Source organism: Ammospiza caudacuta, chromosome 5 (genome assembly GCF_027887145.1).
Source record: "Ammospiza caudacuta isolate bAmmCau1 chromosome 5, bAmmCau1.pri, whole genome shotgun sequence".
Classification (NCBI taxonomy): Eukaryota; Metazoa; Chordata; class Aves; order Passeriformes; family Passerellidae; genus Ammospiza; species Ammospiza caudacuta.
In genome coordinates, this window is record NC_080597.1 from 76,263,348 (window position 1) to 76,275,785 (window position 12,438).

The 12,438-nt window shown below is 43.3% G+C and overlaps 1 protein-coding gene across 2 annotated transcripts in view; it reads left to right on the plus strand.

The window, feature by feature from the left end:
• Window positions 1-12,438, plus strand: part of EXOC4 (exocyst complex component 4) — a 371,202-nt gene that overhangs the window by 15,313 nt on the left and 343,451 nt on the right. For both annotated transcript variants that reach the window (XM_058805259.1, XM_058805260.1), the window contains exon 2: window positions 7,473-7,662. In XM_058805259.1, coding sequence (XP_058661242.1) covers window positions 7,473-7,662 — 190 coding nt within the window. The remainder of the gene's footprint in view (window positions 1-7,472; window positions 7,663-12,438) is intronic.

Below are 12,438 nucleotides of genomic sequence, written 5' to 3' on the forward strand. Positions count from 1 at the left end.
TCAGCACTCCAGGAAGGGTCTCCCTTCCCTTTGCCATCCCCAACTTCCATAAAAACCCCTGGGGATGGATTCTGAGTGTCCCAAATCCCAGAATGGTTTGGGTGGGAAGGGCCCTTCAAGCCCATCCCATTCCAATGCCACCATCCCAGGCTGCTCCAGCCTGGCCTTGGGCACTGCAGGGATCAGGGGCAGCCCCAGCTGCTGTGGCAATGCCAGCCCAGGCAGGAATTCCTCATTGCCAAGATGCCACCCATGGCTGCCCTCTGGCAGTGGGAGCCATTCCCTGTGTGCTGTCCCTGCAGGCCTTGTCCCCAGTCCCTCTGCAGCTCTGCTGGAGCCCCTGCAGGCCCTGCAATGTGCTGGGAGCTCTCCCAGCCTCTCTTCTCAAAACCATTGAATTTTGCTCCTCAGAGGACAATTCTGACACTCTGTGGTCTGTGGTGGGGAAAAAACCCTTTTATACCACAAGTGAGTTTTTCAACTGCTTCTGAGTACTTAGTTGAGCATTTGTAATAAGTACATAAATAAAAAATCTTGCCTTTCTCTTCACTAAAAAGTGACTTACCCTTTAGCTTTTGATGGCTACAGTCTGTGCAGCTGCTTTAAGGGGACAGGTGAGAGTAAATTCAAACTTTTTCTGGGTTGTGGCACTTTGTCCCTTCACCTGAGGTGCTGAGGCAGGAAGATTCTTGGAGTTCATTCAGTTTTTTAGAGAGGTGCAGCCTTTTGCAGAAGTGGTATGGCTGGTAGATATATATATTTAAATATATATAAATGTGAGTACTTTTTCCTGTGTATTTACCTTTGGAAATGAGCTATTCCTGCCTTTCATGTGAGCTGTTGGAGGAAGCAGTTGAAGGCTTTGGGTGTTTGTACAATGACCAGGCTTCAGGACTCCTGAGAAAATCCTTCCATCTCCTCCCTCTGCTCATGGGGTTGGATGCTGGAAATAGGAGATGAAAAATGCTTGTGACCTACAGATCAACTTCTACTAAAATGAATAGTCCCAAAGGACTTTTTTTATTAATCTAATTCCAGTGTAAATTCAGTGACCTCAGGCAAATAACAAGGTTCATTTATTTTCTCCTGAGGAAAGTGCTGTACATCCCATGATAAAAACATTTCAGGATTGTGTCTGATCATCTTCTCCTCTATCCTGTCTTCCATCTGTGGGAGTGACTCCAGTGAATGAAGCATTTTGCTTTTGTGTAATCTGTATTTTTAACTATGTAAAATCAGAAGTCTGTGAGATTTGACTCAATGAATTTCTGTTTCACAACACCATAAAAATGTCTCTCAGCAGACTCAGAGAGGAATTATTGTAATCCTGGTGAGCTCTTGCTAATGAGCAGGAATCTGCAGCCATCCAGCTGCCAAGTACAAATTCCAGGTATCTTACAGAGGAGGATTCTCATTTGGAAAAAAAAAAATAAAAAACAAAACCAAAAAACAAGTGAAGTGCTCAGGAATCCCTCCTGGAAACCCCCACTGAGTTCATCATCTGCTACTCAGGATCTAAACTGATTTTCCTTCTGTTTGTCCTCTGTTTGGAATATTTTTCAGGGAGTTTTGAAGTGCTGATGTGTAAGTTTTCTGTGCTGTCTAGGCTATTTAGGTGTTCTGGAAAGGCCCAGGGATGGCCTTGAAGAGCCTGGCGCTTCAAAGGACGAGGAGAGACTTCTGATCTTGTCTCGGTCTTGGTGTTTATTAATTGTTTATCTAAAAGATTTTCTTTCAGCCCGACAGAGGTCTGCACAGCAAGTCAGCCATGGGCACACTGCGAGCCCCCGGGGCGGTCACTTATCTTTATACCCGAAGTTACGTGTACAATATTTATCATTTTTCCCCAATACCTTCTCCCCTTATTAACCGGTGCACTTCTAGTAATAACCAATCCCAAAGTGCCACCATCACCACAGAAGATGGAGGCCAAGAAGAAGAAGAAGAAGAACAGGACACGCCCCAATTCCTCCATCTTACTTCTTTACACCCCCCTGTACCGAAATCCTAAACCCTGTGTTTTACACTTTAACTAACTTATCCCTTCACCATTCACCCAGTGAAACCCTCCCATCCTCATACAGGCGTCGTCTCCTGTGTAGGATCAAAGTCCAGCCACCAGACACTTCTGGCAACATTCCAGGACTCCCGAGCCCCCCAAGGGTGTTCTCGGCCACTCTGCACCTCCATCCTGAGGTGCTGAGATCCCACACTGATGTATATTTATCATTGTTTCATAATCCTGTCCTGTTTTGTGATTCCCCCTTCAAAGTTCTTCCTGCAAAGTTTCTTTCCCAAACAATTTGAATCCTTTCTGTTTGACAAACACTGTGTTGACTTTTCTTCTTCCTTGCAACACATTTTAATAGGACTAAAATAAGCAGAGATGCCCTTGGCTTACTTTTCTGCAGTGTTAGCAGGAGCATGGATAAGCTCAAGAATATTAAGTATTCCTTGATTTTCTCTTCGTTTTTGGTACAGAGCAAGAAAAAGAAATGGCTCCTGTACCATGAGACTGAGATGGGAAATTCAGGTGTACAAAGTTTCAAATTCCAAGTGATTAATCCAGACTCATTACCAGTGGAAATAACCAAATCTTAAAGTCAAAACCTTACATTTCTAAAACTTTGTTTTTCAGTAAAATGAAGGGGAAAAAAAAGAAATCTCTGTTGCCTTTTTCCATTTGGGTCTTGGGTTTTGGTTTAAACTCTTACCTTGTCTGTAAGGAAATAATCTCCAGGTGTTTAAGGCAAATTCAAGTGAGTGGAGAACTAAGAAAAACCTGTTGGGGAAATTTGTTGTTGTGTGGAATTTTTATCATTTTTGGTGTAAGATGTGGTACCTGGGACCATTATTAAGTGGCATTGTTGGGTTAATGGTTGGACTCCATGATCTTAGAGGTCTTTTCCAACCTTAATAATTCTGTGATGTTTTGAACCAGAACAGAATAAAGGACTGTAAATAAATACAAGATTTTTGGTCAGAATATGAGTGTGGTATTTTTATTAGTGGTTGTTGCCACTGTATATTCCCAACTCAGGTAATTAAGTGTTGTGGTTTTGGTTTGTTAATTTGAGATTTCATTACTTTTTAGATTTCTTAGTTATTGTGCTAATTAGTGTGTTGAGTTTGGTGTTGCTTAATTACTAATGTACTTATTTTCTGTTGTGAGATAGGATTAGGAGAAAGGTAAAGCAGGTTTAAAATTTTAAAAGAGTATAAAGAAAAAATTTAAATGGTAACTAAAAGAAAGAATTAAAGTAGCTATTAAGAATTAATATTAATAATGACTAAAAGAAAGAATTAAAGTAACTAATAAGAATTAAAAGCAAAGTAGGATGTTCCCAATACAGGTGTTTATTGTGCATCCACCAGAGGCAGCTGGAAATCCTGGAATGTGGCAATTGCCTGAGCCTGAAACTTTGGTTCATCTTGGTTTTAGTTGTCCTTTCAAGGGTGAGAGGAGACCAGAACTGTGCTTGCTCATTTATGATCTCAGTAGGAACCATCTGGTGGCATCTCCAAGGTTTTTCTGCTTTCCAGCTCTCCTGGCTTTGTCCTTCTGCCACTTTTGGGGTTTCTGAGATAGGAACTGCTGGGACCTCTCAGGCTTCACAAGCAGCTCTGCTTTGCAGGCCAGATGTTTTTAGCAAAATTAATTTTTCCTGTAGACAGGACAAGCTAAATTCAAATGCAAGGACAAAAAGACTGGGCAACACAATATAAATCTGCTTTAAAAATAGGGCTGGGATTTGTTAGCAAGCCTGGGTTGGATGGGAATTTGCTGGAGCAGTGGAGTCCTCGTGGCATCCTCTGACATCAATGTAGTCTTGGCTCTGGAGAGAGATCTTCAGCTTCTGTAACCTACTGCTGATGGATTCTGTGGCAAATCCAGAATTGTGAAATTCAATTTGGTTGGATTAAAGCTACCAACTTTCCTAGCCTGTGCTCTGGGCCAGTATTACAGCGACCTGTGTGGGTCGCAGCCGGTGAGAGAGAGACGGTGAATCTTGTTTCTTGATCAGAAGGCTTGATTTATTAATATATGATATAATACATTATAGTTATACTAAAAAGAATATTTAGAGAGGTTTTGCAGAGCAGCTAGCTAAGCTAAGAATAGATAGAAAAGAACCCACAACACAGTTGTGTCCAGGGACTCAGTCCCCTGGCTTGAACTGATGATTGGCTCTTAATTATAAACATAGAAAACGAGCCAATCAAGGTGAATCCTGTTGCATTCCACAGCAGCTGATAATAATTGTTTACCTTCTCTTCGGGGGCCTCTGGCCTCCCGAAGACGCAGAAATCCAAAAGAAAGGATTTCTGTGGAGAAATGTCTGCGACAGGCCAGTTTGCAGAATTCTCCTACGATCTGTGTGCAGGTCACAGAGGATGGATGTGTTCATTAACTGCTGGCACAGGCAGCCCCAAACTCAACCAAAATGACAATTCCTGAGCTGGATATTCCTTGTGTCCAGTGTAGCCATGCTGAAGAACATTCTTCCAGCAGAAAGAAGCAGTTCTTCACAAAGAAAATGGATTTATCTGTAAGGGCTCTTAACAGAGGATGACTTTCTGCCAGCCCTGCACGTGATTCTCATTTTAGTCTTGGGATGGTTTGGATTGGAAGGGACTTCAAGATGGTCATGGGCAGGGAGCCTTTCACTAAAATTTTTATTTTCTGGGCCCTGAGCAATCTTGTGTAGTGTTCCTACTTCTCAGAGCCTTTTTAAAGAACTTTGGCTAAAATATAATTTAATTTTGTTCTGTGAAAAGCTGATTTGAGACACAATTTAAAGGTTTGGGAGTAGAATATTAATGTAATAGCACGAGAAAGGATTCCTGTCTCTGTAGCTACCATGCAGCATGGAGCATGAAAGGCAAAGAGTTTTATGCTTTGGAAGAAGCTGCTTTGGGGGGACACTCGTGAGGGGCTGCAGCTTCTTCAGGAGGGGCAGCTCTGATCTCTGTGACAGGGATGGGTCCTGAGGGACTTCATTTCAGTTCTCTGCAGGTGCTTTAGAGAGGAGGTTGAGGTTGGATATCAGGAAAAGGTTCTTGCTGCTCTTTCTGGGATTTTTATCCTCTCAAAGGGAGAAGGAGAAGATTGCATTGATTCTTGAATAGAAATCTGGAGTGACATCAAGAAGCTTTGAGCTATGTCCAGTTTCACAAAGTTTTCAGCAGTTTTGTTGCAATCTCAAACTGAATTGATTTCAATAAAAAGAATTTTTATTTTCAATAAAAATTCTTTTTATTGAACTTACATGATGTTGAGGTTACTACATGATGTTAGAGGTTAAAATAATTGAGGGGGAAAACAGAGTCATGGGGCCTTTCCTGTTGTATTGATACATGTTTGAAAACTGACTGGTGGAAGATCTGGATAAATTTGTGATGGATTCTGTGTGTCCCTGTGACATCCCTACCTTTGGCAGATGAGTTACAGGAACTACAACATTGCACAAGTTGCACTGATTCCTAAGTCTAAAGTTAGGATTTTTTCCTTATAGATCTTCATAAATAATAAATCAAGAAATATTTCAGCTGTTACATTGTGCCTGTATTAATGACTGTCTGGCAATGTGATAACCAACAGAGAACTTTCACTGAAGAGGAAAAAGGAAAACTCTGAAGGTGTGGGAATCAGAAAAATAGAAACTTCCACAGATATGGAAGGGTTTGATTTGCAGCCTTGGATTGATGTAAAAATACAATAGACAGATATTAAGCAGGAAAATCATAAACTTATGTTTCTATCATTGTAAGTGAGAAGATGCCTTAAATAAGTGAGAAACTATATCAGTAATATGGTGAAAAGTTTAGGGCTGTGGTTATAGAGAATAAGCTGAGAGTTTAGAAGTTATAATAAATTATATTTGTGCATGTGAGACAGAAGCCTATTGGACAAAAGAATCTACAATACAGCAGAAGTAAGTGTAGGTGATAGGTTAGAAAAACAAAATAAAGCCTGTAGCAATTGTCTATTGGTTTAGAAAGTTCTCTCTTGCCTTGTAACAAAGAAATTTGTGACTGCTCTTGAGCTGTGGCTGACTGCTCGCTCCTTTAAAATCTCACAGCCTCTGAGGCTGATGTTTATCTGAGCAATAAATCGTACTCAGCCCCAAAATTGTCCATCCTGTGGTGGTGTTCAAGGGGTCCCAGGACGAGGGAAGAGATGAGGATCTGACTCCATGTTTCAGAAGGCCGATTTATTATTTTATGATATATATTATATTAAAAGAAAATGATAGACTAAAACTACACTAAAGAATAGAAGAAAGGATTTCATCAGAAGGCTAGAAAAGAAAACAATGGAATGATAATAAAATCTCACAGCCTTGACACAGCTGGCTGTCATTGGTCATCAAGCAAAAACAATTCACATGCTGGGTAAACAGTTCTCCAGATCACATTGCAAAGCAGCAAAACACAGAGAAGCTGAAGCTTCCCAGCTTCTCAGGAGAAAAGATCTTGGCAAAAGGATTTTTCATAAAATATGTCTGTGACACCATCCCTTCATTACAAGGGGTGATGATAGTAATACGAAGGGTTTGAAAACTGGCAGAGGACTAAACCATAGCATGGATGGGGTTTATTTTCTCACAGTGCACTGATTTCTGTTGTCATCTTATTGCAAGGGTTCCATACTGTTGTCTCCTATCATAAAAGTTCCAAACCTTATTGGTGTTTCTCATGGGCTGCTCCTCAGAGCTCTGACTCTTTCCTCTTCACAAAGCAGCCACTGACTCCAGTTCCCTTCTCAACACCACCCCACTCTGTTATAGCATCTTCTTCTCACTGGGCACAGCTGGGGCCTGTTAAAGTCAGGCCTGTTCCTAATCTTTGATAATTGGCCCAGCTGCAGCTCCTTAGGGGTAAGATCACTTTCTAGACAATTTTTATTTTCTCACATTCTATCCCCCCACAACAAACTGCTTTTCCCATCCCAAATCCAGCAGTGGGATGGAGCCTGTGGCCCTGGGTGTGATTGTCACTCAGGGGCACAGCCCAGCACAGGGTCCTGTTGTGCCTCAGCCCATGGATCCAGCCTGGCCCACCCAGCCTGGTGGGACCCCAGAACTGACTGAAGGTGCCCTTGATCTGCTGGCATCTTATCACAGGGGTTCCATGCTGTTGTCTCCTTATCACAAGAGTTCCACACCTTCTTGGTGTTTCTCATGGGCTTCTCCTCAGAGCTCTGACTCTTTCTGTTTCACAAAGCAGCCACTGACTCCAGTTCTCTTCTTACCCAACCACCCCACTCTTTTATAGCATCTTCTTCTCACTGGGTACAGCTGTGGCCTGTTAAAGTCAGGCCTGTTCCTAATCTTTGCTAATTGGCCCAGCTGCAGCTCCTTAGTGGTGAGATTACTTTCTACACCATCTTTATGTTCTTATATTCCATCCCCCACAGATCTCTACCTACTAAACTCCAAATAACTTTGCCATCTTGGTGTCCTCCTCAGGACTTTGTCGAGCAGCGATGACGTGGAGGACAGGGAGAACGAGAAGGGGCGGCTGGAGGAGGCGTACGAGAAGTGCGACCGCGACCTGGACCAGCTGATCGTGCAGCACTACACGGAGCTGACCACGGCCATCCGCACCTACCAGAGCATCACCGAGCGCATCACCAACTCCCGCAACAAGATCAAGCAGGTGCCAGCCCTCAGGGTGCTCCCTGTGCCGTGTGGGACGTGGATTTGTGGAGTTTGTTTACGTTGTGTCTGGGTTTGGAAAGCCAGGTGTCTGCTGAGAATGTCTGCTCCTGAAATGGAGAATGTAAACCCGCTCCCTCTGAATTGTCATAATTCTGAAATTAAGGGGCTCTTTGTCCTCTCTTTGGAGCAGGAATAAGAGTTTACTAGGAAAAGTAAAATACAAATATAATAGTACAAAAAAACCTGACAGAGTCAGAAATTGCCTGGCACCCTGTGGGTCAGGGTGTTGGTGACAATCTGTCTGGGTTTGAACAGACAGGTGTCTGCTGAGGAAGGCAGGAGCCTCCCCTGAAATGGAGAATGTAAACCCGCTCCCTCTGAATTGTCATAATTTTGAAATTAAGGGGCTCTTTCTCCTCTCTTTGGAGCAGGAATAAGAGTTTACTAGGAAAAGTAAAATACAAATATAATAGTACAAAAAAACCTGACAGAGTCAAATTGCCTGACACCCTGTGGGTCAGGGTGTTGGTAGCAATCTGTCTTGGTTTGGAAAGCCAGGTGTCTGCAATGGAAGGCAGGAGCCTCTCCTGAAATGGAGAATGGAAACCCCCTTCCTCTGAATTATTATAATTTTGAGAATTTTGAAATTGTTATAATTTTGAAATTTTGAGAATTTTGAAATTCCTCTCTTTGGAGCAGGAATAAGAGTTTACTAGGAAAAGTAAAATACAAATATAATAGTACAAAAAAACCTGACAGAGTCAAATTGCCTGACACCCTGTGGGTCAGGGTGTTGGTAGCAATCTGTCTGGGTTTGAACTGACAGGTGTGTGCTGAGGAAGGCAGGAGCCTTCCCAGAAATAGAAAATGTAAATAAACCCCCTCCCTCTGAATTATTATAATTTTGAAATTAAGGAGCTCTCAGGCAAAGATGTGGGAATAGGAATAAGACTTTACTAGTAAAATTAAAATACAAATATAATAGTATAAAAAAACACTGACAGAGTCAGAAATTACCTGACACCCTGTGGGTCAGGGTACTGATGGCAATCTGTCTTGGTTTGGAAAGCCAGGTGTCTGCTATGGAAGGCAGGAGCCTCTCCTGAAATGGAGAATGGAAACCCCCTTCCTCTGAATTATTATAATTTTGAGAATTTTGAAATTGTTATAATTTTGAAATTTTGAGAATTTTGAAATTCATCTCTTTGGAGCAGGAATAAGAGTTTACTAGGAAAATTAAAATACAAATATAATAGTACAAAAAAATCCTGACAGAGTCAGAAATTACCTGTGGGTAATATCTGACAGCCTGTGGGTCAGAGTATTGGTGGCATCTGTCTGGGTTTGAACAGACAGGTGTCTGCTGAGGAAGGCAGGAGCCTCCCCTGAAATGGAGAATGTAAACCCACCCCTTCCGAATTGTTATCATTTTGAAATTAAGGGGCTCTTTCTCCTCTCTTTGGAGCAGGAATAAGAGTTTACTAGGACAAGTAAAATACAAATATAATAGTACAAAAAAACCTGACAGAGTCGGAAATTACCTGACACCCTGTGGGTCAGGGTACTGATGGCAATCTGTCTTGGTTTGGAAAGCCAGGTGTCTGCTATGGAAGGCAGGAGCCTCCCCTGAAATGGAAAATGCAAACCCCTTCCCTCTGAATTTTTATAATTTTGAAATATTAATTTGAAATATTCATCATTTGAAATATTGTTAATAAAATCTTGTGACTGACCAGAGAGTCCAACACAGCCAGACTGTGATTGGCCATTAATTAAAAGCAACCAAGCTGGACCAATCCCAGATGCACCTGTTGCATTCCACAGCAGCAGATAATCATTGTTTTTCTTTTCCTCTGAGGCTTCTCAGGAGAAAAATCCTGGCAAAAGGGATTTTTCAGAAAATATCATAGTGACATGGATGGGATCTTGGCATGAGGAATTCCTGCCTGGGCTGGCATTGCCAGAGCAGCTGGGGCTGCCCCTGATCCCTGCAGTGCTCAAGGCCAGGCTGGAGCAGCCTGGGATGGTGGGAGGTTTCCCTGCCCACAGCAGAGGTTTAAAATGATTTTTAAGCTCCTTTCAGCCCCACATCTTGTCATGACTTTAATTCTAAGCCAGGCCTGAATAGCAGTGACTGTCACTACAGGACCATCCATTCCCACCATTGTCCCCAGCTGTGTTTTACTGGCAGCATTTTCAGCAGGATCTCCCTGAGAACAGGAGTTGTTAAAAGTCAAACTGAGAGGTGGATGTGAAGCGCAAAGCTCTGCGGTGCCCCTGTTCATTTATTGTCTGGGCATGTTGCTCTCAGGTTTTTGAAGTCTCCAGGGCTGCTGAGCTCACACCTTTCCATCTCATCTTTTCATGTTTTGCCATCTTGGCCTTCAGCCACCTCCTGAATAGTCTGGGTGATTCATCATCTTGCTTTTTGCTCACAGATTTTGAATTTTGATGCTGTTTCCAAGCTCAGCTGTGTTGTGTGAACGCCCGTGAACTCTGTGCCCCCGAATCTTTCTGCATTTTGAGTGCTCACACTTTAGGGTATGGTGCCAGTAAATAACTCTGGCACTCGTGCCTGGGGACTTGTTTGAGCTGCTCTGTCCCTGCAGCAGAGCAGAGTTCTTTGGGCTCCCGTTTTGCACTTCCTGTGCAGTTTGCTGTTCCTAAACTTTGCAAAACAGGCACCAGATTTTTCTTACTTCAGTTTGTTTCCTGGCTCTGTGGCAGTCTCAGCTTAAAACCTTTCCCAGAAGTGCTTTAGGAGCAGCAAATTTTTACCCTTGGTGGGTTACACACTGACCCTTCTGGCTTTGAAAATTCATTTAACATTTTCAAAGAAAATGAGAGCATTCTGCTGCTTTCCCAGGGTAAGAGTTCATCCCAGGATTTATGGACAAAGCTCAGCACTCTGAAAGCAGAGATCAATTCCACTAAATTTGAAATCAACTGTAGGCAGTGTTCTGGTTCCACACAGTGTGCAGAGCTTGGCAGAGGTCAACACAAGCAGAGAGTGGTGTGACCTTTGGGTCCCACCTAGGAGAATGACTGTGAGGGTGAGGGACCTTTTGGTATTTAAGTTTGCTTATTGGTTTTGGTCAATATGCATTGAAGTGGTTGTGACCTGATCTCACAGGAGGCCCCGGATCTGGTTTGTCATCAATCTGTGTTACACTCTGAGGCTTGTTCTTTGTGTTCCCCTCTGTGCAAGGTGGAAGGTGTGCAAGGGACAGAGATTCCAGATCCTTCTGGGGCTCAGAGCCTCTGCTGCTCACAGTGACCCTGAGATGTGTTAGAAAGTCTCTTTTTCCAGCCTGGCAGTTGAAGGAGTCAGGATCCTTCTGTTCTCATTCTCAAGGTTGTTTTATTATTTTTTATCCATAAAATTCTCTCTCTGGCCTGCTGAGGTCTGTCCAGCAGCTCAGACAGAGGCACACTGACCACCCTGGGGTGGTGTTAACATTTTATACTAAAAACTACATCTACAATATTTACCATAACTTCCCAATCCCTATCACCTATGTTAGACAGCGAGTTTCTGCCCTAAACCAATCCAAAAGTGCCAACAGCACCCAGATAATGGAGGCCAGGAAGAAGAAGGAAGAAGGACAGGGTACACTGAAATTCCTCCATCTTGGGACCCCATTCTAAAAACCCCAAAATCAATTTTTCACCCTGTGACAAACTAACTATTATTCCACTTAAACTCTCTTGTCTTGTAATTGTTCATATAAAGGTGGTAATTTGCTCCATGGGTCAAAATCAAAGTCACAGGGGTCTTGGGCTCTGTGCCAGGGTCTCTGAGCCCCCTGGCAGGGGCTGGAGCCTTCCAGGACAGCCAGAGGGATGTCCTGGCTTCCAACATCTGGGGATTTGCCTTTTCTAGTCAATTCTTGTGTGGACTCCTGGTGGGAAAGGTTTAGTTTTGGGCTTAGCTACAGAGGTGTTGCCTCTGTAAAACTGAATTACGAAGCAGAACCAATTTGGGCTCTCAAGGGAAGGTTTTTTTTTAAAGATCTGCTGTTCATTCCTTGCCCTGCTCCAAGTATTGTGGGCTGGGGTCTCTGTACAAATCCCCAACAGGACAGGGCTGCTGGGAACGTGCCTTGAGCTGTTTGATTTTCCAGCACCAGCCTCATTCCATGGCTGTGGCAATGGGAAGATGCCCTCAGCTCACACCCCAGGCAGCAGACACAGAACTCAATGTCACAGCTCACTTTAACAGTTTTGTGACCAATCCCACACAGCAAAAGCACATTGACAGCAGCTCCATCCAACCACTGTAAGCACAGGTACCTTTGGTTAAACAATGCTGGCTTATTTCAAATCCAATCCCTGCTTGTGAGCCTCAAACACAATGCACAGAGCTCTGTTATTAACTTAGAACTCCCTCATATCTCACTGATAAACTTTTCTGCAGCTTAGGGAGTTATTCTAGACTGTTGTGGTGTGCTGTAATGTCCCATTTTGGCCTTCCAGGTCATTTCCCCAGGTGTGCCTATGCCTCTCCCTTCCCCCTTGCCCCCATGCTGAGTGAGTCCTGTCAATCAGGCTTAACATTCCAGCAAGGCGTCGTGTGGTTGGTCAAGTTCAAAGGATGCCCCTATGCCCAGAGGTCATTGGCCTTTCTGGGTGTCATCTTCCCCTGAGACCCTGCCCCTCTCACCTGGTTGGTGGCTCACCTGTACCTCCCCTCCCCCTGTCCCTGAGCTTAAAAAGGTGATCAGACCATGCGGCTGGGATTCTGTTGGAGCAGTTGCTCACGTTCAGACCTCTG